Here is a 27,992-nt window from a genome sequence, read left to right on the forward strand (position 1 = left end):
CTTTCCTGGTATGACATCATGGGAGAAACGTAACTCCTTCCCGTAACGTAACTCTCTTTCTGGTTTTAGCTGTTTTTCCTGTTTATTGTACTTAATAGGTATATGTTATTGGTTTAATAGAGTTTTTAACGCAATGCTTAGGCCTATTTTATAGTGGAAATGGAACGAAACGCAGGTCTAGAACCCGCCACTGATATATGTATCGTATAATTATAACACAGATATGAACTGATTAGTAATTGCGGTTGCCTTTCTATATATGTATGTTAGTGGTAGAAGCGTAACTAGTATTCTGTATAGTGTTCGGTTTTCAAGGAATACAATGCAATCACTCCCGGAAGTCAACTTAGAGATTAGATTCTTAGACTCTTAGATTCGTCACACTCACGAATACATATATAATTAGTGTAAGTGGTCTATAAGTTGATTTTAGTGTTAAATGTTTTTTTCTTTGCGTATATTTAGTAACATTCGAGTATGTAAGAGGAGAACAAAATCGTCTTAGATCCTAAGTTAGAGCTTCTAACTGTGCACACATCTTAAAGACTACAATGACTCCTCCCGTTCTTCGTGCTGGAAAGCCCGAAACTCCAGCTCCAAAATGCATATATCTCCCGATATTTAAAGCTTCCACTTCCCCACTGACTTGCCACTTTCTGTCACGATCTTGTCGTCTCAGCACTTTGTGCTCGTTTCTACAATTTCTACATGCAACCGTACTTGTTAGACTCCCAGAACTTCCTTCCGATCCTATATCCTATGCCCCCCGACCCAAGTGAGACCTATCCGTGCCCAAGTACCGCAGCCCGTAGCCCCCTTACGGGTATAGTTACATGTAGCTATTGCTTGTTTGTTATCCAATGTCACGGACGATCTCAATCTTGTCGCACAGCTCCGAGTCCGGGTCGTGGATGGTGGTGAAGTGGGTGCGGTCACTGCGGAACGTGTTCCGCTCATTGGAGCTGCTCTTGATGGAGCGCTCCGACGGCGTCTCGGTGCCGCTCAGTTGGATGCGCTTCTGCAGGGCAGACACGAAGTTCTAAGGGAGGAGGGATCGTGTCATAGTCGCCAACAGTATATGCCAACCCTCTCACGACTCACCTGCGAAATAATGTCCCCACGGGCAGTGCGCACCTGGTAGAGGTAGCGGAACTTGCGCTGCCTGGCCTCCTCCCGGGTTTCCCGGGTTCGGGACTGCGAACGGCGTACAGGCGCATGGGCGTGGGTGGGCCCCGCCGGTTGCTGGCCGTGGGGCAGGTGAGCGGCGTGGCTGTGACCCGGATGGTTGTGATGCCGCATGTAGACGCGTTTCCTGTGGTCCACACGCCAGGCGGTGATGAAGCACTGGACCATGATGCTCAGGACAATGGTGACGGGCCAGGCGGCGATCAGCAGCCCACCGTAACAGGGCGGCGGCGAAGGATGCGGACGCATGCTGAGGATCTGAGGGGCAAAAATAGGAGACTCAATTACATAATACTCGGAAAAAGTAGAATCCATGAAGCTTACCCAATTGATGGTCTCCAGGCCGTGCATAAAGAAATCAATGGCTCCGATTATCATGGCTGTGCCCACAATACTAGAGGTGAGAATGGTCACGTATTTGACACAGCAGAGGGTGAGCACCGAGCAGATGACAGCTCCCCCCACCACAGCCACGTAAATCTCGCGGTACTGAACACGACATGTAAGGTAAACAAATAAGGAACAATCTCTGGCGAGTACCAGTCTCGAAACTTACCCCAAACTCATTGTCCGGCATGGTGGCCACGCACACAGCCATCGCCGCTCCGGAAAGCAGGGCTCCGGCAAAGGCGCTGATCAGAACGGAGGCCACCGGGTAGGTGGAGCCCAGCACGGCGCCTAACAGGCCCGCCACTATGGCCAGAGCCGAGTCCGCCGGCTTGCCCAGGAATGTGATCTGGAAGTCCTGTAGGATGAAGATGCCATTGGCGCCGACCATCAGGCCACTGAGGAAGCCCACGGCACGCAGACAGCGGTACCCCAGCAGGGCGTAGACTATTCCAAACACCGCGAATATGGCCCAGAGGATGGCGGCCAGGGGCTCCGGAGCCGTGGGGGTGCATGTCTGGCCCTCCAGGATGCCCTGGGAGAGGAGAAAGAAACACGGTGGAGGATTAGGGCTTCAGGCTAACGAGTGGCCTGTGTAATTCGATCAAGGGCGCTGCTGGCTGACACACATCCTCAAAAGGGTCGAGGGTGTGCAAATAGGCTTTTATGTTTATGCGGCCGCTGGCGGAGACATTATTAGCCACTTGGAGGATTTTTTTTAAAAAGCAGTTTGCATAAATGAATAAAAAATACTGGATGGTGCCAGGACGATGGCTAGTTTTGCTAAAAAATAAGTATACGACATGGGGTTCCTATAAAAATAACTACAGACTAGTAATAAAGGTACAAATAGTTCATAAAATCTGAATAAATAAGATCCCAACCTAGATATATATGAATATTTAAAAAAGCAATCCATTTAGGTTGGAGTCCAAACTCTGTGTGGTCCTTAAAGTGTTATTTTTTAGTTTACTTAAATAGTTTTTTGTATCCGATTTAAATTAAAACTTGTTAAGGTACTTCTTATAAATAATGAAGGATAAAAAAAAAAATCATTTTGTATCAAACACGCTAAAATGTAACTTGTATTCAAAAAATAACAATTAAAATCAAGACGGAATGCCAAAATGTATGCTATATTTTTCAGTGGCCTATATTTTTTTCAATTGCGTTTGGCTTTTTGCAAAGTGCATTTGGCAGTGCTGTTCGTGCACTTGTGCGCCGCATGAACGGACAAACACACAGAGGAGCCAGGGGGATGGCGGGAAGAGGAGCCTGCTTTACTGCGTGCTGGCACAGCTATTGACACACAAAACCCTCCACTTATACATATTACACTCGGCACTTTGCATATTGTCTCGACTTAACCTAAAAAACGGTGCGAATAACGGGCGCGGGCGCATGTGTTGGTGAATATTTACGTTTACATGTATTTGCTTTTTCGCGAAATGGCAAATGTGTGCAAGGGATAAGTCGGGATGAGCATTGGTACGCACCTTGATGAGGAAGGGCCAGTCCAGGTGGGAGATGCCCATGGAGTCATCGGCGCCGTAGTCGTGGCCATCGTAGCCAGCCTCCGATCCCACCCTCATTCCGCCGGATTCTATATCCAGTTAGGCCCTTTCGTTTTTATTTTTTTCTAATTTTTATTTTCTGATTCGAGGAGGCAGTGCCGAAGCGGGAAAGCTGGCTGTATTTGGATTTATGTTTTCATTCCGTTGGAGTATCCTTGATTCACATTCCTGGACTGGTGCGAGCCAACTCCTGCTGCCCCTTTATCTTATTTGTGTGTCAGCCTGCAGAAGGACTCAAAATAGGGCGGAGCACCTGCACCTGTGCGCCACCTCGGCCAAAATATTATAATATCTACTGGGCTTTCCAAAAAACTCCTGACGGAGTCAGTCCACTTTGCAGCCTGCAACTGTTATGGGTTATGGGTTTTGGTCACCCGGAGTAGACATCGTTGCACTGCGACGTGGGACCTGGGCTTCGGGCACAAAGACACGTTTGTTTTAATCGGGGCCAAGCCAAACTCGCTTGTGGTACAACAAAAAACAAGTCCTGCGGCCAAGGCGAACCAAGCGAGCGGCCAAGACTCTGCGGCCAGAGCGGGACACACACAGTTAACGGCGCTGGGACGCGCCAAAAGGACCCTTTCGGCGGCGGCTAGAAAGGGAGCGAAGGACCGTCCATTTGCGTAAGCAAACCACCCCTAAACAGACGAAGCCCAAAGCTCTCAGGACCAGGAGCTTGCCCGAAAGCTTTCATGCAGGTGCAAGCATGTGGCCAACAGCCGAGGGAAATCAAAATCCTTGTTCCGGTTTCAATGGGCATTCTTCCATTTAAGGTTACTTAACTTTAATAATACCTATAGATCTATAGCTTTTAACTTTCATTAAAGGGACTTATCTATGTATGTCTGTCTCTTAGGTTGTCTTCTGATTCTCAAGAACTCAATTCTAGGTGTATCTCTCTGGGTAGTATTCTCAGTCTTCTTCCAGTCCAAAACTGCATCAAGCCTACTCAACAACACCTTCCATCTAAATAATTTTATTTTAATTTCAAGGAACTCTACACAATCCGTCATATTTACCTTTCACCCACAAGTATATCCATATATCTGCCAAGTAACATTCGGTCCCAATGGAGATAATACTCTAAAAGAATTCGAGATTGATTCCCTTGATTGATCTATTGCCCAAAACCAAATGTACACATTTTTTCATCCATATTTTTAAATTTTTCTGGTGATTCCTTATTCAAAATATGGAATATTCCTTTTCGTTCATAACCGTATTTAGATATATCTTTAATCCGATTCAATGCCAATTTAATCCGTTTAATTAAATATCCACAAAACCTACAGAAATATGTTAGATATAAATTTCTCCGATTGAACTCTTTAAAATATATTTCTGTCTACGATATTTATCTATCTCTAAAATTCTAAATATCCTATAAGTTTTATAATAATTAATTAATGATCCAACTCCGATAATTACTTATTACTTCGAAAATGTTCTACAAAACCTGTGATCCAACTGTGACTTCGATCTTTAGGTATATTTTCTTGCTATTTATAACCAATCCATACTAAACCGTATAACGTACTATCTTGAACATCTTTTCCAGTTTTTTAAATATAAATTACAAAATAATTATTTTTCAATTTGAACAATAATTTTTATTTAAAAAAAAAAAAAAGTTATTCAATTTTTCTTTTTGATGTATGTTTTCAGGTGATTTATCTAAGAAAAACATTGTTTAATCATTGGTGATCTATCATTCCATATCCTTATTATGAAGTTTCGATAGTCCTTCCTGGTTCATTCCTTTCTTGATAGCATTTGTTCTTTTGGATCCCAATCTATTGAATTCATTTTGAAGAGGCTTATACCGAATACCTTAAATAATTTCTACATTGCTTCCCTACCAATTTTTATTAAGCTCTGGGTACAAATCGAAACATATTTTTTTAATTTATCTCCCTGGTGCAACTCTGTGAAACCCAGAATACTTATGCAATTGCCAGTTCTCACTCGATTCTCGAGCGGATTGCCTTGCAACAAACCCCTGATACCTTACCGGATATTCATAGATCTCCCCTGACCATTGAAAAAAGAACACAGGGAAAGTCAATTTCTCGAGTATATATGGTGAGTTATGTTATACATTTTTACTAGGACACGTACATAAACATGGACGCAGTGCATAAATGGGGGTTAAAAAGTTTTGGAATGCGATCAAGCAACGCCGGAACTGTGGCCACCGACGGGCGGCGTCGGAGCCGGAAGGCGTGGTTATTTATCGTCACCGCTAAACGTCACATTTATATTTAACAATTAACACTTTACGTTGCAACCTGATTGGCTTGTATATGTGTGTGTATATGCATATTTTTTAATGTAATGTAACGGCATAAATAATGCTAAACCGCCAATACACAATAATAATAGTAATAATAATACGTAGACTACACTTCTTGTTGCTCTAATATTGGATCCTTGGGTACATATACTCCTCCTCCTCCTCCTTCTCCGACAGCTTAAGGCGAACGGATGATGGCCTCATAGGCGGCGAAAATAATGTTGGCCACCTCCACGGAGCGCGACTTGAGACTGAGCGTGGCATCCGGATTGCCAGGCTGGAGCTTCAGCTCCAGCAGCACCCAGATGTTATTCGTCAGCTTGAGTGACTGATAGAGCATGTCCTGACCCTCCACGTTCCGCTTGGCAATGGTGAAGATGTTGTTGGTGGTCATCTTGGAGGCTATGCCATCGGTGGTGCCGATGACGCCGCTTAGGCTGTACTGCAGCTCGTTGGCGGCGGGTATCTCCTTCCAGGTGTTTAGGAAGACGCGCTTGTCCAACTGCCCGTCCTCGGCGAAGAGCACGTTGCCGTGAACCAGGCAGGCGAAGTAGAAGATGTCAATGTTGTTCTTCACGGCCACCTGCAGGTTGTTCAGCGGCTCCATGCGCTGAATGGGCCCGTTAGTGCCCAGGGCCAGGCTCACCTCGATGCTCTGATTTGGCGGCAGTGGAGCAGCCTGCAGAGGCGACGATGGCACCAGTCCGAAGCTGTTCTTGTTGAGCTGGATGGCAAAGTTGGTCATCGGCTGCATGGCCTTGTTGGTCAGGGTCATGTCCATGAACACTTCGCCGTTGCGCCGCGAGAAGGTTCCCTGAATCTCCAGACCCTTGCCCTTCTCGGCCGGCAGCCACGTCACCTTGGGTATTTGTACACCCACGGAGAGGGAGCCACCGCCCAGGCCGAATATGTCACCCAGGAGGCTGCTGGCACCACCTGGCGCCGCCTCGGCTGGCGGTCCGCCCAGCAGGATGTCCAGACCACCGCCCAGCAGGTCTACATTGCTGGTAGCCGCCGGAGCGGCTGGCATGGCGGGAGCGTTGATGTCCATGGAGAGCAGGTCACCGATAAGAGATTCCTGGTTGGGAATGACCATGGCCTCCGAATTGGAGGCACTCTCGGGCTGCTCGCTGCCTACTCCGGCTCCAGCGCCAGCGGCTCGGTTGGGCAACGACTTGCGAACTCCGGCACCACGGCCCTCCACGAACGCCGTAGGCGGCTTGTGGTAGACGCTGGCCAGCGAGCTGATGTGGCAGATCAACTCGTCCAGCAGAGTGGGCTCCAGCAAGTCGGTCTCCTCGGAGATCAGAGGCTTGTCAGCCAGCACCACCTCCTTGGCGGCAGCCGGATCCGTGGACAGCAGTCGCCAGTAGATAAATCCTCGGTCCCGCAGGTCGGGATTATCCGAATCCTGGGTGGCCAGCGAGAGCACGTGCTGCACCAGCTCCTGGGTGTCGGATGGTCGTTTCAAGAATAGTTTCACCACCGCTGTCAGCAGCTGCAATTGCACCTGGGCGTTCTCGTCCTAGAAAATAGTTTCGGATAAAATATGTAAAGAAAGTCATGTAGAAATCGTGCCCAACCCACCTGGAATCCTTCAAGGAAGCTGTCCAGCAGTTCGTCGGCATTGTCAATACGTTCGGCATATTCGCCAATGATCCAAACCATCGAGGCGCGTGCCTCCGGCTCATCCAACGTGTCCAGGTTCTCGCACAGGGTGCTGATAATGCTTTCGTACTTGTTGGGATATTTGCGGAAGATGTCTTTGATGACCACAATCGCTTCCTGGACCACGTAGTTGACCTTCGTCTGGATGAGGTCGAGCAACGTGGAGACACATCGCTCCGCCGAGGGCTCCACCTTGATGGCGCAGCGACCAATGGCTCGCACAGCCTTTCGCACAAAGTCGACGTCCACCTCGGTGGCGTACTCCTTCAGTTCGCTAAGGACCTGGGCGATGTTGCTCTGGTTGGCCAGCCGGATCATAATGTCAAGTTTCTCCAGCTTCACGTAGATGGGATCGTTGTACTTGACAAAGAACACCTTCATTTCGTGCTTGAGGATGTCCGGGCGCTTCTGGACGATCAGATTGATGTTCCTGAGAGCCACGTACTGAACCTCCGGCTCTGAGGAGAGCAGGGTGACCAGTGGGGGAGCCAGCTTCTTGGTGAGCGTGGCACAAAAGTCGCTGTCGCTGGAGAGCATTTCGAGCAGCTTCATCAGGACCTTCACGGCACTAAGCACAACTGCGGCATTGGCGTGGGCCAGGCGAGGAGTGATTCGCTCGCAGATCGATTGTGCCTCGCGCTCGTCTTTCGGGCTGTAGTTGGCCAGCGAGTCCAGGATGAAGACCTGACCCCATTCGGTGCACTCGTTGAGGGCCGTGAGCAGTTTGTTGATGGTAACAGAGTTCATCTCCACCAGCGGCTGTCCCGATTGGCTGGCCTCGTTGATTTCGCTGAGCGCGGCGACGGCATTGGCCACCACCATGGGATTTGAGTCCGACAGCAGATCCTTGAGCTGGTCCAAGAAACCCTGATCCTCAACCATCGTGGCCGAGATGTCGTACAGCTTGGCCACACACACGGCGGCTGTTTTGCGTACATACGGATCCTCGTCCTTGAGGCACTTGCGCAGCGGCTCGCACAGATACTCCGTGATCTTGTCCACCCGAATGCAGCCCATGGTGCGGACGGCCAGAGCGCGGATTAGTGGGTTGGAGTCCTCGCAATCCTTAACGAACGTATTTACCGCCATGATGGCCATGTCCGGCTGGGACTTGGCGTAATTCATCAAGTAGAGGTAGACCAGCTTCTTCAGCTCCAGGTTGTCTGTCTGCATGCAGTTGACTACGTCTGGGAAGAGGGCGGACACGTCTTTGCCCACGGTCATGCTGGCTATCACCTTCTTCACGGCCTCCTTCTTCTTCTCCTTCTTGTCATTGTTCAGCTCCGATTTGAGCTCGAAGATCTCGCCCTTCTTGGTCGTGGTGAAGTACTTGGAGTCGGTCATCTTGTGCTGCTGCCTTGCGCCTTGCTCCGGACTAAAACCAAACCGAGAAAATGAGATGAATTTTATTGATTGCGGCGGAGATGGTCACCCCACTTGGCAGCCCCCGCATTTCATTTGTGGGGCGTAGCACCACCACCCATACAAACACACAAATAGCAGTCGGCGGATACACTCACACAATCCCCCATATCTCAGCTTGAACACGTCTCAAATGCGATATGGTTTTTAAGACGTTTTATCCGATTCTACTGGCTCAGTATCCATTATATTCAACCACACTCCTATTCCACGTTGAAATGACTAATCAACCAACTTAATATTTACCTTTAAACTCGTTATTATCTCTTTTTTTCGGGCACAAGAAAATTGTTTGCCTTTTTTCTGTGCGTAATTAGTGCGACCGTATATCGTATTTTCGTAGCAGAGGAGTGACCATAGCCCAGCAGAAAAATACCGAAAAATACCCAAAAGACAAATACCCTTTGGAGTGGCCAACTTATCTAACGGTTTTTCAAAAGCGCGAAATTAATGTTAGCCCCTGTCCCACCACTTTTCAATCGCATGGTGTAATCGGGGGAATCCACCAGTATATCCTTTCGATGTTCCCATTAAAAAGTAGCCCAAACTTAAATATCCTATAAATTTTCTTACTTTTTTTTTTAATATTTTCAAGAAATATCATTTAATAAGTTATTAACACAGAAAACAAATCAAGAGTAGTATTTGAATTAAAAAATGTTTTCTTATCGTTTAACATCATTTTCATTCCACTTTGGTTTGCTTTTTTGTTTTATCGATCCATTGAAATATATATATATATGTATATATATATATATATCATCATAACGGGACTCTCCCGTATATATTAATACAATATTAATAGTTGTATATTAACTTTTCACGCCTCCTTCTCAATCATCACGTATTTTCCTTAATCTTTCACATAGCTTTTCGTTTTTTTTGTTGTTTTTTGCATTTTTTTGTTCATTTTGTTTAGATAAATGAGTACAGAATAATTTCAAAAATTTTGATGCTTCATTAGTAAAAGTTGTAAAGTTTGCTATTACACCTTAATTATATACACGTTTAAATAAATCATATTCCAGTAATTCAGTCTTATGAAATAAACAAAAACTTAGGTACATTATATTCAGCTGTCAAATCAATTGATCAATCAACCAAATAAACAATTCACTAATGTACTTCCAATAACTAAAATGCTTTTTGTTTTAATGTGAGTTTCTTGTGTTTAAGACTTTTTAGGCTTGGCTCTTCAGAAAAATCAGTAAACTGTTTGGTTTGGTTTCGGAAATATAATTCTCTATTAATCTACATAAGTTTCATATATGGCTTGTTCTATTTTATTGTTTTTGCTTGTTCTTTATTGGGGATACTCGCCACTTCCGGTTTGGATTTTGGTAACTATTGCTTCTATAGCTGATTCTCGGCCCGCTTTCAGTTGACGTTTAACGAGTATAGGTTACAAGTGGGGCTTGCAGTGAGCATAGACGGTAGATTAAATGTTCCCTGTTTTTAGTTTCCGTTCGAGAGATTATTCGAAAAGAGATTTTGAAGTTAAAACAATGTTTTTTAGTAAAATGCATACGTTTTGTAACGGAAGCTTTTTGGGTTTTGTTCTTGTTCTTTTTCTCTTGCCCTCTTCACATTTATCGATATATAGTGTTTATTTTAATGTTAATAGTTTCTTTTTCACTTTAAATTGGAACTGTAGAAAATCCATTACAACTATCATATTCCCATAACAGTTTTTGTTATTTATTTCTTAAGTTGGTGGTACCGGAAATAACCGAAAGGTGGAAGAGCAAGCGTTTGCAGCCCGCAGTTACTGGAGGATTGCCTGTACCTATTGTTATCCATAGTATAGAAGTATGGATATATGGAACTACCGACCCGAAAGCCCCCTCAGCGGACAGTTTCGGTTTCGCAATTACTGCCACAAAAAAAAAAACAATAAATATTTCGTTTAAAATTCAAGAGTTTGACCCAAAAAAAAAAACAGATAAAAAAAATGGAAAAAAATCCATTTTGGATTGGATGGCAGATAATCGTATATCGAAACTATCGACTGAACTGGGCCCGACAGGTTTCGGTTAGATCTATGTATATTTCAACTTTAAGCTGTGTGGTAGGATATGTTATTCTTTAGTTTTGTTGCTTTGCTTCTGAGTTTTGTTTCATTTAGTTGCTTGTTTGTTTGTTGTTTGCTTGTTTACTGTGCCTTTTTCATAAAAATATACATTTGCACTGACTGTTCTTCACTGATTTGCTTTAAGAGATACTGTGAGGTGTATGTACAAATTGTATTTCGCGTTTCGGTTTGGTGTTTGTGGTAAACAAGGTTAAAACTCCATAAAAGGTAGTTACATAGTGCGGGACCAGTTGGGTGGCGTCTATATATCTTAAGTAGTTGGTCCGGAAAGCTCCTCTCTTTGAAAACCAGGATCTTGAGTGATTGAGATTTTCAGTTTTCAGTTGGTTTGGTTTTCTGGTTTTCAGCTAATTTCTGTTAATGGCTTAAGGAGTGCTTTTGTGCAACAATTTGGCACTCGAAATGGTTTGAATTAAAATTAAGCATAAGAATAAAGATCGTAGAAACGTAGGGAAATCAAAGTATCGAAATAGCTTAGACAATAGTTTTGTATATAAATAGTTTTTGTCTCTGTTGTGGTTCAGTTTTTTTTTCAATATGGTAGAGTATATAAGAATATCGGTTCGTGTTTCGAGTGTACAAGGATTGTTTCGAGTGTATGTACAAAGTCGTAGTGAAGTTACAAAACGAATAAATTATCAGAAGTATTATTCTTAAAAATGTTGTTGATTTTGCTTTAAACTTGCCATATACTTGTAATTTGGTTAAAAATAGATTAGTTTTGCATGTTTGCTTGTACATAGTATATAAAGTGGAAAAAAGTATGCTGGTCTTTACCATATCGTCTCCTTTTTGTTTTAGTTTTTCACTTGTGTTTATACATATTCTTTGGTAGTTATGCTTGCTTTCATTTATATATTCTTTTTCTTTTTTGTTTTTTTGTTTAAGTTGAATAGTTCGATAAGTAAATATTTTTGGTATTCCTTTTTGGTAATTGTTAATATGGTAATTTTCATAAATATATATGCGTATTCATATAATTTTTGCTTGGTAATTCGTTAAGTAAAATGAATTATTGTATTACAACGAATGCGAAATGCGAAATGCCGCTTAAAAATGAGTTTTAGTTTAGCGCGAGCCTCTAGGAGATCAAAAACAAATAACACTTTGGATAGATTCGCTGAGACGGACGTCTGTACTGTGCTGACACGTCGTACAAAATGCATAGCGTAAATATATATAGAAACAACAATAGAATCATAAATACATAATTTTTATGTTCGGATTTCTCTCCTTGTGTCTGGGTTTGTGAGTGTGTGTGTGTGTGTGGGGGTCCTGTCAATCCTGAGATTGCTCAGAGTTCCTCAGACATCCAAGGGCTATATATATGGAAAATTACATATATCTATCTTTTGGGTTAGGAAAAGTCATTTCCTTGGCGCTGACTCGTGGATCTCCTCGCAGGATCGGGATTTCGTTTTTAAGAGTGTGTGTGATTGTGGGAGGAGTGGTAGTGCCTAAAATGTACAGTTGTGCACAGTTATTTTTATATATTATATAACTATTTTGTTCGCCAGCTCTGTCGCCCCGTCTGTCAAAAATATGGCGGTGTATCCTGCTCTCCTGGTTTCTGTGCCGAATCCCGTTTGACCAGCGTCACCCAAAACGCTTGTCAATCGACGTTGGGCACACTGATAGCTTCTGTTATCGCCTAGATCTATCGCTGGATCGAGGATAAATGGAATTGTTATCTTTGCACTTGTAACTCTTTGCTGAACTAATAACCCGTCGCTATTTGTGTATATATATATTCGCTTGTATAATCAATTTTTATATATGTATATATCTATGTATATGTATATATGTTTGTATATGGTATAGGTGTACTTTGGTGACCTCGACAGGACGCAACGGAACGGAACGGAGGGCCGTGAACAGTGAACGGTGAACGGTGAACAGTGGCTACTCCGCCCATCTCCGTACATCTGTACGCCTTGTATATATATGGAATCGGTGGCGTTACACTTTGCCATACCCTTTAAACTTAACATCGCTAATCTTATTTACAAGTGAGTGAGCTGCTCCTCTTCGGATATCCTTCTCGTGCCTTGGAGCCTTCTAGCTCGGGAATCAATCGGGAATACACGGAATGGTGAAACGAATTGGATTTGGAAATTGTCTTTGTGGCTTGAGATCGGGTAATTGGATGCCGCTTAATCGTCCCACGTCGGGAACTGACCCTCGTCCACAAACATGCTGAACTGCCCGGTATACTGACGCTCCATCGGCGGACCTCTGCCCTGACCTCCCCCGGTGGCTGGCGGTGGCGGTGGTACGGGTCGCGGAGGTCCACCGCCAACGGAACTTTTGCCCGGTGGTTTCGTCGTGGATCCACTGCCACTATGGCCGCTCTTCGAGCTGCCCTGGGTCGAGGATGACGAGGACTTCCCGTAGTTATAGCGTTGTTCTGTAAAATATATTTAAAGGGTTTAGAATGACTCATCCACCTTGTTGAAATGGACATACTTGAGGATGGTTGCTTGACTTCCTTGCTGGCCCAAACAGGCTCATGGGTCTGGTTGTATGACTGCTGATCCCAAACAGCCTTTTCCTCGACGTTTTTGCTCTGCGGAAGGCCAAAGAAAGTCATAAGATCATCATAAGAATACACAATATCCCGACACTTACGTAGTCCTTGTCGACGTGCAACTCCAGATCATCGCTGGTTTGCTCCAGGCTGCTGTGCGTAATGCCGTAGTAGAAGTACATGACGAAGCCGAGAGTCATCCAGACGGTGAAGCGGACTAGGGTCAGGATGCTCAGCTTGAATATCAAATAGATGTTCACGGTGATGGCGATGGCCGGAATGAAGGGAAGTCCGGGGGTAAGGAACGCCAGCGCATATCTATCGGGGATGGTAGAGCATCATTATTCGAATTGTCAAGAGGTCATAGAGTCTACAATACCTATTCTGCGGCTGCCGTGATATAATCAATAGTATCACAAATATGCCCATAAACAAAACGATGTAGACGAAAGCGGCCAGCCCTCCGGACCAGCCAATGGCCGCGAACAAGTCCAGGAAGAATATGAGACCGAACATGATGCCCACGAGCTTGGTGACGTACATACCTGGGAAGAGAGAGCACCCCGTTCATGTAGAAAGAACTACTCAATTGTGATCGAAACTTACCGCTTTCGGTGGTGGCTTGTCCGGGATTGATCCAGGGAAAGAAGCCGGGACACAGGTAGGCATAGTCGTGAATCTTCCGGGTTACAAAGTTCAGGCCCATGGTGTCGAAGGCGGTGGCCTGTCCGGTGGGCCCAGTCGGTGCTCCGTGAACGCTGCCGTAGAACTTGTTCTCTGATCGGTCAGACACCAGGAACTGATCATCCCGGCCCCCCAGAAAGCCCTCCGGACTGTCGTCTATGAAGGAGTCGTCCGAATCGGACATTCCGCGGGTCACTCGCTTGATGGTCAGCTTGCCGGGAACCTCCAGGACTTCGGCTGGCGTGATGTGGGCGCGGGAATCACTGGCGGTTCCGGGCGCTACAGGGGTGCGCAGCTGAGCCGGCAGTAGCTCCACCAGCGAGGTGCTATGCGGCTGGTAGCGCAGCACAAGGACACAGGTGGACACCAGGGTGTAGGCCAGCAGAGTGCCGATGGACATCATCTCGACGAGGATCTCCAGGCGAATGGTGAGGGCCACCAGGGCTGCCGCCAGTCCGCTTCCAATCGTCGCCAGGCCGGGTACGTTGGTGCGTTGCCACAGTTGCGATAGTTGCCTAGAAAAGTTACGTTAAGACATCATCCGAGAAAGATTTTGCGGTTCTCTTACCTGAAGATCAGGCCGTCCTGGGCCATGGCATAGATGACTCGCGGCATGGGGAACATGGAGCCGAACATGGCCACCGAGAGGCCGGCTGTGGCGCCGATGGCCACCACCGCGCGGCACTTGGGGGCATTCACGTAGGACCACATCTGGACCAGGGCGGCTCCCGTGTTAATATGATCGTAGGGAACTACAAACGCAAGGAATTCATGAGTAACGAGCTGCAAGGGACAAAGGTCAAGAGGTACCCACCTACTAGGGTAAGGACCAGGCTAACACTGACGTAGGCGATAAGAACAACAACCAACGAGCCCACAATGGCCTTGGGTATGCTCTTCTGGGGGTTGTGGGCCTCCTCGCCGGTGGTGGCGATGATGTCGAAACCGATAAATGCATAGAAGCAGGTGGCAGCACCGGAGAACACACCGCTCCAGCCGTAGGGCAGGAAGCCCTGGTGCTCCGACCACGTCTTCGTGTCCACATAGAAGAGACCGGCGGCCATAACGAACACCCACGTGGCCAGGTTAATGGCGTTCAGCGAGTGGTTAAAGATGACCGACTTACTGGCGCCCATTGCCAGGACGCAGGTCATTAGCAGCGTTATGCCAAAGGCAATAAAGTCCGGAGGTTTACCTATGATAGTCCCGAAAATATACCTCTATCTACCGGATTTATGTACCTTCTTACTCACCGAATATCGTGCCGATGGACTCGCTTATCGTTCGCGCAATGGCGTTGCCAGTAAGGGAATCGAAACTAGAACTTAACGCACAGGCACAGGCACTTGTTCCTTTTTGGATATATTTCGTGTAATTATTGAGATATTTGGAGCTTTAGCATAGCAACTCACCTATTAGATATTCCAATATCATGTTCCAACCAATTATAAAAGCTACAAATTCTCCAACCGCCACATATGAATACATATAGGCCGAGCCGGATGTGTGTGGCACACGAACGCCAAACTCCGCATAGCAGGCTCCTGAAGGAGTTTATATTTAACGAAAAAATACAATAGATACATTATTTATGAAATATAATAACAGACGATAGTATTCTACCACTGACTGACAGAGTTTTTAATAGGCATTTTATGGAAGTATTTTCCCAAAAACTTATTTTCTCAAAATTTGTGAAAATAAATAATATTAACAATAATACTGCTCTTCCATGTTTTAAAATTTAAAATTTTTGAATATATGTATATCAATAAATAGTTCAACTCAATTCAGTTTAAATAATTATAATCAAATTTATTTTAAAATTTTAATCATTCAAGTGTTTTTGTTAAAGTTTCTTTTAAGGTGTTTTTTGAGAGAACTTTTCTTTAAAAATCTTGTCCATTTGTTGGGAAATTTTAATATTTTTTTTAATGAATATTTTAATATTTTTTTAATGGAAAATGAATATTTGAGTTCAAATGTTACTTAATATATGGAGAACAATTTTAGAATTCTAAGTATTCATTGGCCCAAAAAAAAATTTCAAAGAATGCAAGATAAAACGAGCAATCTCATGGGGTGACCCCCTCAAGACACTTGAAGAAGTCGTAAGCCTCAACCTATGATCCTACCCAGATATCTCACTCACGATATAAAAAAGGGTACATCCGCAGAAACAGCCTCCACAAAAAACCTTCTGTGATAGCCAAGCAGCTTTTAAATCGATCTGCTCGATCTCTAGCAACTCAACAGCCGTCTCAGTCTGTAGGACATATCTCACGAAATGGCCTATAAGTATCCGTCTTATCTGGCCGGGGCACCGGGGCGTCCCAGGCAACGGCTTGCGCCCCATATAAGCTCCATCTTAGGGAAGCTCTCGAAAAAAAGAACCATTTTAAAAGGGCTCAGCTCCGTCTTAAATTTTCGGTTTTCCCGCTAACTCTGGCCCCAGATCTTCGACCTCAAGAAAAAACATCCCAGTTGTTAAGAATGGACGGTCCTGCGTCAGCACGGCTGTCAGAGTCTTCGCGGGATACTGGCTAGTGAGAACACAGATGAATGAACTTAGCCACTGCCCGGCCCTTTAGTATCACATCTAGGAAGTAGATTCTTAATAGTCATTTCAGAGGTTTCTGACTTAGATCCAAACAGATCGCACAATGTGGCTAGTGAGTTACAATGGGACTTGGCTAACATTTTCAATACACTTCTGACACTAAAGAGAATGGTGGATCCACTCTCCATTTAGATGGGGCCCACTCCATCATGTCTGGACTTTGCTTTGCACAAAGGTATTTCTCCAAGTTTTTAAAAATCCGTGAATGCTGTGAAGATTGCGACACCCAATACATTTTAATGCCAGGAACGGTCGGCGTCTTATGTGGTAATGATAAACCTTGTAAAAGCACATCGTGTGATAGGATCAGTACTTTAAACCACAATTATGGGTGAAACTGCTTTCCAAAAATAAAGTAATTGTGCGGGACCGGTATCATGTATCATATAGCCATTTCAAAAAAGGAGGATGACCCCTCTTTAAAGCCTATACAAAAAAAACGAAGTAAGCCATAAATGTGTCAACAAAATTTGGAGCTGTCAAATAATATCAAATGAGAGCTTGAAAACTCAGTAATTTATTCATTCGCCACCCAGAATCCAAGCTATAAGGTTCTAATTTTATAAAATTCATCCGACGACATGTTCAATAATTCCAACAAGGCTAAGAAAAAAATGCCCAATATTATGGGCACTGAGCCAGAGGATATCAACGCGCGTTTGAATTCCATGTACGGGAACTTGACGGCCCAGACTCCGGGGGAAGTGAAAATTCGTTGGCGTGCGCGGAAGTTCCAAGGTCCCCCCATAACCAAGCTAGAGTGGGAGGCAGAGCAGGAGCGCAATCGCGAGTTAGACAAACGGTTCCAGGACAGAGGAGCCCGTCGTACACAGAATAAAGAAGTACCAAAGGCACCGGGTATTAACGAAGGTCAGGCCATTAGCAAGGTCAATTTGCCGTGCAACTGCATTCATTCTTCAGTGGTCCTCCAATGTGGCGATTGCAAGATGAGCCTCCGTGGACGCATCGTCGAGACCGATCAGAAGGATGCATCCTCTGCGATCCAGGAGTCGAAAATAATCTGGGAAAAATGTGTGCCGCTGCCAGACGATACGGATGAGGAGCTATAAGTAACAAACCACTTTACATAGAGCTCTAAAATAAATAAATCATCCCAACTACTTATCCAAAAAGTTTTTTATTTAATTTTGTTTTTTTATTTATGAATTTTTACCGATTTTAAAATTAATTTAATTGATTTTTTTTTTGAATTGAAAAGAATCGATTCCCCAAAAGTAAAAACGTTGGCAGCTTTACTACACAGTTTTGACGTGGTTGGCTTGACGGGTTTTTATTCTAAGGTTGCTCTACTTTGGTTATTAAAAACTCGTTTCAATTTAGTTTAAAATGTTTTAGAAAATATATATAAACAAATAAATACATATACTCTAAATACGTATATTATATGTGTATGGGGGGTGTAGTCCTCATTTCGGTAGAGTCCCAACTTGCTTCTGAAGAGGTGAAATCACAAGAGTTTGGTGACATAGAATTTATTGGCATTAAAATCATTTTGTCCGCTACATCTTTTTACATTGCATGTTCATATATACCGCCTTCGTCCAAACCGCCCACATATTGGCATCATTTCTCCGCTATTCAATCCAAAATTTATTCTCCAAAACTAGAACAAAACTTATTCTCCGCCAAAAACGACAGATTAGCCTATCGCATACAACATTCAATCAACGAATCTTATTTTCTGTCTTTCTTTCTCCGGGAATAGCTTATTATCTGATCTTCTAAGGGTCAAACCCGTTTATTCGCCAGGGCTCGATGGAGTATCAGGCTGTGTGCTAAAATACTGTGCCAGGACTCTGTGCAAACCTCTACATAGACTTTTCAACTTATCTTTGCAAAGCTCGATTTTTCCTCTTAAGTAGAAGGAATCTTTCATAATTCCCTTTCATAAAAAAGGGTAAAAGTCGGATGCTGCCTACAGAGGCATCTCTTCATTGTCGGCAATTCCAAAGTTATTTAAAAAATAATTACTCCTTATTTGCAACACCTTTTCTCTTCGATCATCTCTCGATGTCAGCATGGCTTCATTAAGCGTCGCTCCACCACCATGAATTTACTGGAGTTGACATCCTTTGTCATAGATGTCTTTCGTTAGGGATTTCAAGCCAATCTCATTTACACAGTCTTTACACAGATTCACAGATTTTGTGAATCACTCACTTTTGTTGAGTAAACTAAATACGCTAGGATTTCATACAGACCTCCTAACGTGGATCTCCAGCTACTTAGATGGAAGAACAGATGGTAAGCGCTATATCTGGCGTCCCTCAAGGAAGTCATCTTGGCCCGTTATTATTTACTCTTTTCATTAATGACTTACCCTCTGCTTGAAAGAACTCTCTAGTTTTTATTTATGCAGATGATGTTAAGCTTTGTCTTCAGTAAAAATCCATCTCTGCCCAATACAATCTTTAGTCCGATCTTCAACATTTTCAATAATGGTGTTTAGCAGATTATGCAACACCTAATGGATCAAAATGCAAGCTTATGTCTTTTGATCGTTCTTTCCCTTTTTAGGCTACGTATTCTATCTATGGAATTGCCTTAAAAACATGAACTCAGGTTAATGGTCTGGGCGTCCTATTTGACTCTTAACTTAAATTTGCCGACCATATTTCCACAATGGTTATTAAGGCTAAAGGTGTCCTTAGTTTCATTAAAAGATGGTTAAAAGAAATAAATTACTATATTATTATTATACCCTATATTACTAAAATCTAATACATTTCTTTGGTCCGTCCGATACTGGAGTAAAGTTCATGTGTCTGGAGTCCCCAATGGAGTACATCAGGATCGCATAGAGTCCGTACAAAAGTATTTCTTAACATTTTCACTTAGAGGTCTTAACTGGGATGCACATCTTTATTTTCCATCTTATAGTAGTAGACTCCTAAAAATACACTTTCCAAGCTTAAGGGGTTATATACCTTTTTGAGCGAAAAAATTGAGGGAACTTTGGATTTTTTTTTCAGGTGTGTAGCAATTATTTTATGACACTGAAGTTATTATTTATTGATAGTACATGTTTTTATCGAAACAACAAGCGTTTGTTCTTGAAAAAATATGAATAATTTACGAAGGTTTGGCAATTCTCTCGGAACCCTGTTTTTTTATAGCGGCTTGCGGTGACCACGATGGAAGTCTAGCAGGTCAACCGAAATCAAAAAACCAAAAACTTTTTATTAGTATAGTATTATTTCCAGTTTCCACTCGGCACAATCATTACGAATAATTTAAAAAAAAAATTGGAGAAGATCGATCAAATAGTTCTTGTGCAATCGTGGTCACAGCGAAGGCACTTTTGGAAAAATACGACTTTGAGATAATCGCATTCAAAGTTGCTTGACGCTGTCCGCCGCCGTGACGAACCGCGCCTCAAAACGCTGTTTTCCTATCGAACTATTATTTGGATCTCTATGAAAATTTGGGAAAATATTCTCTAGAAAATATTCACGACCCTTTTAGGGTCTTTTGTTCGAACTAAAATGGTCTCTACTCTATAAGATCTTCTTCCTGTCTTTCAAATTAAAACAAGAAAGGAAATCTAATTTCGGGCGGAGCCGAAGTTGATATACCCTTGCATTTAAAACCGGATATACATATATCGCAAAAGTCGCATAAAGTTGGACGACCATTAAGAGAATATCATAAAATAACCAATTTATTTAAAAAATTAATTATTTCTTCAAAAACACGAAACTTGGGTCATTTCCGATCAATCAGTTATATGGAAGCTATGGGATATAGTCTGCCGATCCTTATGAAATTTGGTAGGTCGTATTATTTTGCCAAAAATAGCACTCATGTCTCTCAAACTAGACTCAACTTCTCAGTCTCAGCCTCAATGTCTCAACAAAACTGAGATTAAAGCTATCGACTTGAAACTTTGCACCCTTCTTTTTTTGCACGCAGTATGTAAGTCGGAACGTACGGGATCGGCCGAATATATCCTATAGCCATAATAGCCTATAGCCAAAGATTATACAGTACATAGATGGGACATCTCATACAAAGAAAAATTTTCTATGGCGGGTTCCAGCAGTGGAACCCGCTGGAACGAGCGGGTTCCATTGCGCGACAAGTTAAGTTTGAGAAATTTTTCGCGAGACAACGAATGAGGAATAGCCGAGTGGTAGAGTGCTTGGCTGGTGTGCAAAGTAAAATGAGTTCAAACCCGGCTCGGGACATCCATTTTTTTTTAATTTTAAATCTATTTATATTATTGTTTTATTATTTTAATGTGTTTTCCTAAATTTATAATCCAATAAAAAAAAATACAAAATTGTAAAATCACCTTAACATCGTCTCAGTTCGTAGTGGAACCCGCTGTAAAAATGTCTATAAGTGCGGGTTCTACGGCACTTTGGCAGGCCGCGTCGTGGAACCCGCTCTCAAATGTTTTCATTTTTTCCGTCGTGGAACCCGCTGTAATAATGAAAACATTTGAGAGCGGGTTCCACGACAAACGGCTGGCAGATGAGATAGGGAGAGAGAGAATTCTATTTTTAGATCGTAACATCTTTGGAACGATGAAAGTTTGAAACGTTGTAATCGAACCAATGTAAGAGTAAAGAGATCAGAAATATCTTTTACTATCCTTACTCGTCAGCTCTGTTTTTGGTATGGATTCTAGCGCCTCCTCTAATACCAATTTTAAGTATCATAAAATCAACTTCGAGGGTAGCCTAGATGGATAGTGCGTGGTCCTTATTCATGGGGTCCTGGGTTCGACTTCATTAGCGGGCGGTTGTTTCGATTTTGATAAAGTTTTAGTTTTATGATTCTTTTTATATTTACTTTTATTTTTATATTTTTTTTTTTTTAGTTTTAATTTTTACGTTATTATTATTATTTTTAATTGCATTCTAAAACAATTAAAGTAAAAATAAGTGACGGACGTGTCTGATGACAAAATGCCGGAAGGACTCCCTTGAAATTTTATTAGCCGGACATAATGAAGAATTAAACAATTTTACAATTGTAAAATTAAAGAAAAATATTACAATTAAAGAAAAAAAAATAATAATTATAATTATAAAAGAAAGAAAAAGTTCAAAGCCCTTACGAGGATTTGAACACAGAAAAATTACACATAGAGTAGCTACTCTTTGCATTACGCTACCATCCTGTCTCGATCTGCGGCGATCAAAAATACTATTTGTTCTACAAACTACCACATCGGCGCATCGGAAACAGAAACGAGAAATTGAAATTGAAATTTGGAAGCCAAAACATTTTTACTCCGTCGTGCGAGCAGTCACACATACACACATAGGTTCACATTTTTGTTGACGGATACATGGAAAGAGTTCTAAAAATAGAATCGTGTGCATGTGCGTTCCCCCCTCACCAACAAGCTCGACGCAAAAAGTTGACCGTTTTGGGCCCTGATGTCCCATCTATGTACTTTATAATCTTTGCTATAGCCAAATACCATTTCCGAACCATAACTGAACGATCGGAAATGGTATTTGGTAAAAATACCAATTTTGATTTTAGATTTTTTTAGGTTTTATTATGATATTCTTATAAGGATCGGCCAATTATATCCGATGCCAACTGTCCGATCCGGTTTTAACTGCAAGGCTATATCAACTTCCTCCCGAAGTTAGCTCTCCTTTCTTGTTCTATGTATATATAATAGTCCGGTACTCGTCCGATCGGGCTAGGATTTTTTATTTTTCAAAAATGAGATTTAAGTTTTGGTCAAAATAGAAGCTTTTAATTTCAACATCCGCAATTAAAGTTTGTCAAAATCGTTTGTTAAAGTACCACATATGAACTGAGGATATTTTTCTGAGTAAAGTTTTTACATGTATGTACATATGTATATTAGAATGTTTATTTTGATTTATCGACTATAGATACTTATATTTTGCTTATTTAATACTTAAGTATGAATGATGTCAGCCGTGTCAGAATTAAGACCGCCAATAAAGCTACATATTTTGGCTTATAACTTAACAATGCAATGTAATTCAACAATGTAAAATTGTTATTGGTATTGGGTGTTTAGATGATAATTGTTTTTTAAATATTATCATCCCATTTAAAAAAAGTTGAAGTCAAAAATACCAATTATTTTTATAGTTTTGATTCAAAGTTTAGGTAAATAAAACCCTTTTTTTGTTAAAAAATTCATCAAAATACTACACAAAGTAGGACAAAGCCCATCAATGAAGCCAATTAGTCAGATATCAGTTAGGATTCTATGTATCTTAAGTGCTGGAAGTATATGTGTGTACATACCTGAGAAAATACTCGCTATGGCGGCTATAATAAAACTAATAATCACTCCGGGTCCTGCTATTTTTTGGGCCACCATGCCGGCCACCAGGTACATGCCCGTTCCGCAACAGGAGCCGATGCCCAAGGAGGTCAGGTCCAGGGTGTTGAGACATTTCTGAGGGCGAAATTGATGGAAGGATGTTCAAAGGATATCCATAAAGTATGTCGATGTGTATAGCCTACCGTTAGCTTTGGCTTCTGTGGTTGTGCGTTGCCATCCTGCAGCTGCTTCACATCCTTGGTGCGGATGAGCTTGGGCAGGAGCGTCGTTGAGCTGACTCCTGGTGGCAGTGGCACCCTGAACTTGACCTGCAATCGGAGTGAAAGGACAATTAATGTGAGGGCCCATCACTACACTTGTGGGAGATGAGACGGGCGCTATCGTGGGCATCATTCAACATCCTCAGCATAGCGAAAAAAAAAGTTGCCTGCAAGGACTCGGCAATCGATATTTGCAACAAGTCCAGTCCGCCTGTGCCCTCCTTTTCCATTTTCAAGGCGAATCTAAAACAACTTAGAGGCTTGGCCCAATTTTTCCCTCTCTCAAGGACAAAACTGTGTTTCGTGGGCAGCAGGGCTTATGAGATATTTAAAAATTAATTAAGGCCACACTGGGAGTAACATGCTGAAAAACGCTGGAGAATAAAACCGATAGCATGTCCGGTTTGGTTTCAAATATAAAGATAACAACTGTTAAGGATATAAAGCTGTGTATAAACTGTACCCTTTACCACCTAATGGAATGAAATTAGACTTGAAGGATGCAGTGTCCTTATCTCCGCCCTCCGCAAATAGATCATAAAATGGACCTCTAATGCCCACACCCACATCTGAGGAGGAGCCTCCAGCGCTTTGATGTCAGTTGCAATAGTGGATCCTCATTCCCTGCCAAGTTAAATGCCATGTCAGCGGGAAGGCAGTCAACCGCAGAGTCGCCTCATCTTCGGTCCTTGTGGTGTACTAGTGTGTGTACTTTTTCCATCCACCGAGGGTGAAGGCTTGTGGGCGAAAGGGAAATGGACTTGACTTGGTTCCGGGACAGTCAACAGCAATAACAAAGACCACTAACCAGGCCTTGACGCAATCAGAGCAGCCAAACAGCGCCCATCCGGTCCGCCAGATACCCTGCCACAACGCATCTTCCATGTCAAGTGCAACAAGCAATCATCGCAAGCTCCAAGCCCCTAGCCCCACTTCATGCTTTATTATCCTCGGTATCCTTGTGCCATCCTTTGTGTGCAAACAAGTTGCATGCTGCGGCGACATTTGGTGGCCAACCTGCTTCCACCCATCCAGCGTTTTCAAAAGGACTCTCAGCGGGTCAGGAAATTTAATTATTGCTCTGTTTTGTATATTCCTAATAAAATAAATACTTGGATAAAGAACCTGAATCCCCCGCAAATTGAATAATTTTTAGAGCTCTAAGAGCATTTTCAACTCCGGCTTCTGGCCACCTCCAGTCTCTAGTTCCCCCCTTTTGAGCAAGTTGCGGTTATTAATGGCTCGAAAGTGCCAGGGGATGAGCCGTAAATGCACTACCACAAAAGGTCATCCTGCACATCGGGGGACTGGTCTAAACAGAGCGAAGGATAATCGGGTTATGGGGTAGTGGCGGGATTGAATGGGCTTTTGCTTTCGCCAGCCGGGCAAGTCCATAATGCAGGATTTTTCCACAACTGAGGAAGACAAGCGGCTTATGTTTGCAATTTGCATGCAGAATTACTGTCAGACGGATAAACTGAGTGACTGACTGACTGACAAAAAAATTGATAAATTAGAAATTGTGAAAGCATGATTTCCTTTGTGCTCTGTTGTCGGCCATCACTTATTCATAACTATTTTTAGGCAAGAGAGAAACGCACAGGAAGCGCTTCCTGCGGCATGACCGGCTGTGTAGCATACTTTTGGGCTGGGCTGGTCAAGCTCGATCCCGCCGTTACAGCCACACACTGCGTATGAGTGATATTATCACAACATTGGGTTGTCGGTCTTGCTGGCTTGCTCCCGCCCACCTAAGCCTTCCCACAACAGATGCTTTATTTATAGAGCTATCCCCTCTCAGTGGGATAAGCTTCAACGGCGGCCAGAAGCGCTGTGGTTTTTGTGTTTCATTGGGGAGTGGGAATTGGGAGTGGGATTGGGATTGGGAAATGGAAACGGGGGGATTTGGCCTAGAGACGAGCGGCTGCTCCAATTACAGTTGCGGCTGTAAAGGGCCAGCGCAACAGAAGTGGCAATAAAGATAACGCCGAGCCAAAAATGTGGCCACCTTGCCGTCCCTTTCGCGCATTCACCCGAAACTCTTTGTCCGTATACGTGTGTACGAGTGTCAGTTTGTATGTATGTATGTTTGTGTGTGTGTGTTTTTTTGTTGTTGTTTTTACGCTTCGGCTTTGAAGCTCGTTGTTACTGCCGCTGTTGTTGTTGTTGGTGTTGCGATGTATGTACATGCCGAATGGACGCTTGTGAGTGTGTGAGTGGGTGTCGCGAGTTGCTCCTGCTTCATACTACCAAATGGATTTGCATAAGTCCCTATACACACACACATACACATACAGGCATAGACTCTGGCTTTGGAAAAGACACATGTTTGTGTGTCTGCGTCGGCGTTCGGTATCATAATGACCTTTTTACGGCATACCGTTACAACAGAGCTCCCATTCAGACACTCACACACACATGCAGACTTGGATAGCGGAACACGCACACGCGTTCCCAAGAAGGGGGTCAGGGGGGGCTCCAATTTTAGCAGTGACCAAAAGCCTGTGAATTCGGCTTCCAAAAAGAAGCAAAAATAAAAATAAACTTTTTAACCTGCTTGCATTATGCTCGGCCTGGCTTTTTTGTTGCTTCCCACTTAACTCACCTTCTCTAGCACCAACAACAAATCCGACGGCTTCATCTCGTCCTGCTTGTGCTTCCTCTTCCACTTCCTCTTTCAACAGTTATCAAATTCGCAGCTCTTTTAACCCAAAGAGAGTGAGAGTGGGGCAGAGCGTGGGAATGGGTGGTAGTGCGAGTGGAGTGGCGATAAAAGAGCAGGAGATGTTACTCTTTGTTTCCGTTCTTCCTTTTTTTTTTGGATTTCTTTATCCTTGTTTTTGTTCGCTCGCTGTTGCACTTGACTTGTTACTGTTAACTGGACACCGTTAGTCCGCCTCTCGCTAGCTCTTTCACGCTTTAAATAAGTAAGCGGCGCAGAGTTGAGGCTCGTGTTGTTGATTCTGCTACTGATTCTGATGTTGTTCCTGCTTCGACTTCTGTTGCTTTTTTATGCTTCACATTGATTTTTGTCTGCAACGTCATTCTATATTCAACAGTTTACGGCCGAAAGATCCTGTTTCCTCAACACGCGCGCCTCCTCCGCCACGATTTACTTTTCACTTTCGGTTTTCGCTTTTTCGCCAGCACTGTCACTTTCTCTATCCTCCGTCGCCGTCTCCGCCTCCGCCCCCTCTGCGAGGCTAGCGCTCCTGCTGCTGCCTGCCTGTTCCTGTCCCGCTTCCTCGGCCGCTGTTGTTGCGCGCCTTCGCCTTCACGTGGCCCCTAAACTAACTCACACGCACTCACATTCACACACACACACGAACGGAATTGCAATGGACGTACGTGTGTGTGTATATATGTATATGTATTATTTCTTGTACCGTTTTCTTAGCTCACAGCTGCACGCACGCACAGACACACACACAAACAAAAAGTCAAAGTCCTCGGTTGCAACTCAAAGTTTAATTAGAGCGATTAATTATTTGAATTAATTATATGCTGTTTTCGATTTCTTTGGGATGGCGGCCGTGCTCCTTGCCTCGGTATATTCGGTGAATGAATGCTGGCTATTTTTCCGTGTGTATCACTTTTTGATGGAGCGTAGAGTGGAGCGAAAAAAATGTGCCCGAGTTCACGTTCGTTGCTGCTGCCTCTGCCACTGCCACTGCTGCCACTTTCATGGTCCTGCTGATGGTGCTGATGGTGCTTCTTCTTGCTGGTGCTTCGCTTTCGGTCGGTCCTTTCGCTGGGGAGCTTTCGCCTTACAACTACAACAATTACATGCGTTCATGGCGGCGAAGTTTTGGGATTTCCAGCGATCCGGCAACGCCGTCGCGTGAACTTCCTGTATCTATAACAGAGTTTCGTCCCGACTCTATGCCCCAAAGCTACAAGTCCCACCCACCCACTCTCGCCGTGCCTCCAACTTTCGATTTCGCTCTCGCTCCATCCCTCTCCTTTCCCAGACACACAAAAGCATACTCACACGCACGCCATTGTCGTTCCTCCCACTTCCTTTTTCTCTCTCCCTCTTGCTGTCTCTCTTACTCTGGCGCGCAGGAAAGTAGGCAACAGAAAGTGCAAGCAGCAAGAGCGCAGACGCACAAACCCACCCCCCTCGCTCCCGTTGCTCTTTAGCGTTATGCGTGGGCGTTTTGGACTTTCGCTTTTTTCGGCAACCCGTGTGCCTGTGAGCGTATGGGTGAGTGTGTGTTTGGTGTCTCCCAAGGGTATGTAAATACACACGCTCCCCAGAGGCGTCGCTGTTGCTGCCGCTGTTATGCCAATTGTGTAACGGGACAAGCCGTTTATGTGTGCGCACCTGTTACCTGCTGTTTGCTGTTTCTCCCCGCCCCTGCCACCCCTCACCTGTCGTGTCCCCTTATCTGTTATCTCGTTTGAGGCGCCCGAAAGCTCTGCCACTAAAAAGGATAATCCCCAGAGCCTGCTTTGGTGCGAGTATTTGCCACCAGATGGCGCGGCTTAAGGATTTTCAAAGGCTTTTTTGAAATGAAGAGTATATTCTCCATAGTGTCAGGGTTTTTTGAAGTACTTTGATTAAAACATATTATTCCTTGGTGTTCTTTTTCTTAAATAAAAGGTCATACACCTCTAAAGGAAATATCTCATTTCAGTCCAATAATCTCTGCCTAGAATCCTCGCCTAGTTAATGGAAAATGTTTTCTGAAAAGTACACAGCACTAGCATACGTTTTCGTATGGTATTCGTACGGACCCTAGTCTACTGTTGTTAATATGCCGCTTTAAAAATAGCAACCATAAATCTTACGTACTCTCGTCGGTGCTGCTGTCATTGGCATACAACGTTCGACGAACGTTCCCCCGGAGATCGTGTACTGCTATAAGTAGCTGCTGGTGTTCTTGGTTGCTTTTTCTTGGGTGTTCCGTGCGAGAGAATCGTCTCTAATCCGATGTAAGATAGGCACATGCACTCACTCATCTTTC

The 27,992-nt window shown here is 43.6% G+C and overlaps 3 protein-coding genes across 4 annotated transcripts; all 3 read right to left on the bottom strand.

Moving 5' to 3' along the window:
- Positions 1–227: 227 nt before the first annotated feature.
- Positions 228–3,692, bottom strand: LOC108120053 (transmembrane protein 198). Its single transcript, XM_017233542.3, has 5 exons — positions 3,069–3,692; positions 1,742–2,107; positions 1,510–1,674; positions 1,102–1,443; positions 228–1,039 (listed from the first exon to the last, which is right to left on the bottom strand). The coding sequence occupies exons 1-5, from the start codon at positions 3,162–3,164 to the stop codon at positions 854–856; spliced, it is 1,155 nt and encodes a 384-aa protein (XP_017089031.1). The 5' UTR covers positions 3,165–3,692; the 3' UTR covers positions 228–853.
- A 1,515-nt stretch (positions 3,693–5,207) lies between these two features.
- Positions 5,208–8,887, bottom strand: AP-1-2beta (adaptor protein complex 1/2, beta subunit). The gene is made up of 3 exons (XM_017233541.2): positions 8,776–8,887; positions 7,027–8,482; positions 5,208–6,964 (listed from the first exon to the last, which is right to left on the bottom strand). Exons 2-3 carry the CDS (start codon positions 8,449–8,451, stop codon positions 5,618–5,620), a joined length of 2,772 nt encoding a protein of 923 aa, XP_017089030.2. The 5' UTR covers positions 8,452–8,482; positions 8,776–8,887; the 3' UTR covers positions 5,208–5,617.
- A 206-nt stretch (positions 8,888–9,093) lies between these two features.
- Positions 9,094–27,974, bottom strand: LOC108120043 (solute carrier family 7 member 14). Of its 2 annotated transcripts, none has more exons than XM_043211142.2 (12): positions 27,821–27,974; positions 22,945–23,070; positions 22,723–22,876; positions 15,245–15,376; positions 15,086–15,184; positions 14,647–15,027; positions 14,401–14,584; positions 13,755–14,347; positions 13,528–13,693; positions 13,250–13,466; positions 13,088–13,187; positions 9,094–13,028 (listed from the first exon to the last, which is right to left on the bottom strand). In XM_043211142.2, exons 1-12 carry the CDS (start codon positions 27,845–27,847, stop codon positions 12,775–12,777), a joined length of 2,433 nt encoding a protein of 810 aa, XP_043067077.1. In that variant the 5' UTR covers positions 27,848–27,974; the 3' UTR covers positions 9,094–12,774. The 2 variants fall into 2 exon arrangements, with proteins under 2 accessions (XP_043067077.1, XP_043067076.1); XM_043211141.2 differs by lacking the exon at positions 27,821–27,974 and adding an exon at positions 25,628–26,901.
- Between the last annotated feature and the right edge of the window lie 18 nt (positions 27,975–27,992).

This window comes from Drosophila bipectinata, chromosome XL (genome assembly GCF_030179905.1).
Source record: "Drosophila bipectinata strain 14024-0381.07 chromosome XL, DbipHiC1v2, whole genome shotgun sequence".
Classification (NCBI taxonomy): Eukaryota; Metazoa; Arthropoda; class Insecta; order Diptera; family Drosophilidae; genus Drosophila; species Drosophila bipectinata.

What these genes read in the sequence shown, in the direction of transcription:
- LOC108120053 (XM_017233542.3), bottom strand. Translation starts at nt 3,164, where the DNA reads ATGAGGGTGGGATCGGAGGCTGGCTACGATGGCCACGACTACGGCGCC. An exon ending in GCCTGGAGACCATCAATTGG is followed by an intron (nt 1,444 to 1,509) that starts GTAAGCTTCATG and finishes TTTGCCCCTCAG; the next exon opens with ATCCTCAGCATGCGTCCGCA. An exon ending in GTGGGGACATTATTTCGCAG is followed by an intron (nt 1,040 to 1,101) that starts GTGAGTCGTGAG and finishes CTCCTCCCTTAG; the next exon opens with AACTTCGTGTCTGCCCTGCA.
- AP-1-2beta (XM_017233541.2), bottom strand. Translation starts at nt 8,451, where the DNA reads ATGACCGACTCCAAGTACTTCACCACGACCAAGAAGGGCGAGATCTTC. An exon ending in GCTTCCTTGAAGGATTCCAG is followed by an intron (nt 6,965 to 7,026) that starts GTGGGTTGGGCA and finishes ACTATTTTCTAG; the next exon opens with GACGAGAACGCCCAGGTGCA.
- LOC108120043 (XM_043211141.2), bottom strand. Translation starts at nt 25,663, where the DNA reads ATGAAGCCGTCGGATTTGTTGTTGGTGCTAGAGAAG. An exon ending in TGCACGTCGACAAGGACTAC is followed by an intron (nt 13,188 to 13,249) that starts GTAAGTGTCGGG and finishes GGCCTTCCGCAG; the next exon opens with AGCAAAAACGTCGAGGAAAA. An exon ending in AGTCAAGCAACCATCCTCAA is followed by an intron (nt 13,029 to 13,087) that starts GTATGTCCATTT and finishes TATATTTTACAG; the next exon opens with AACAACGCTATAACTACGGG.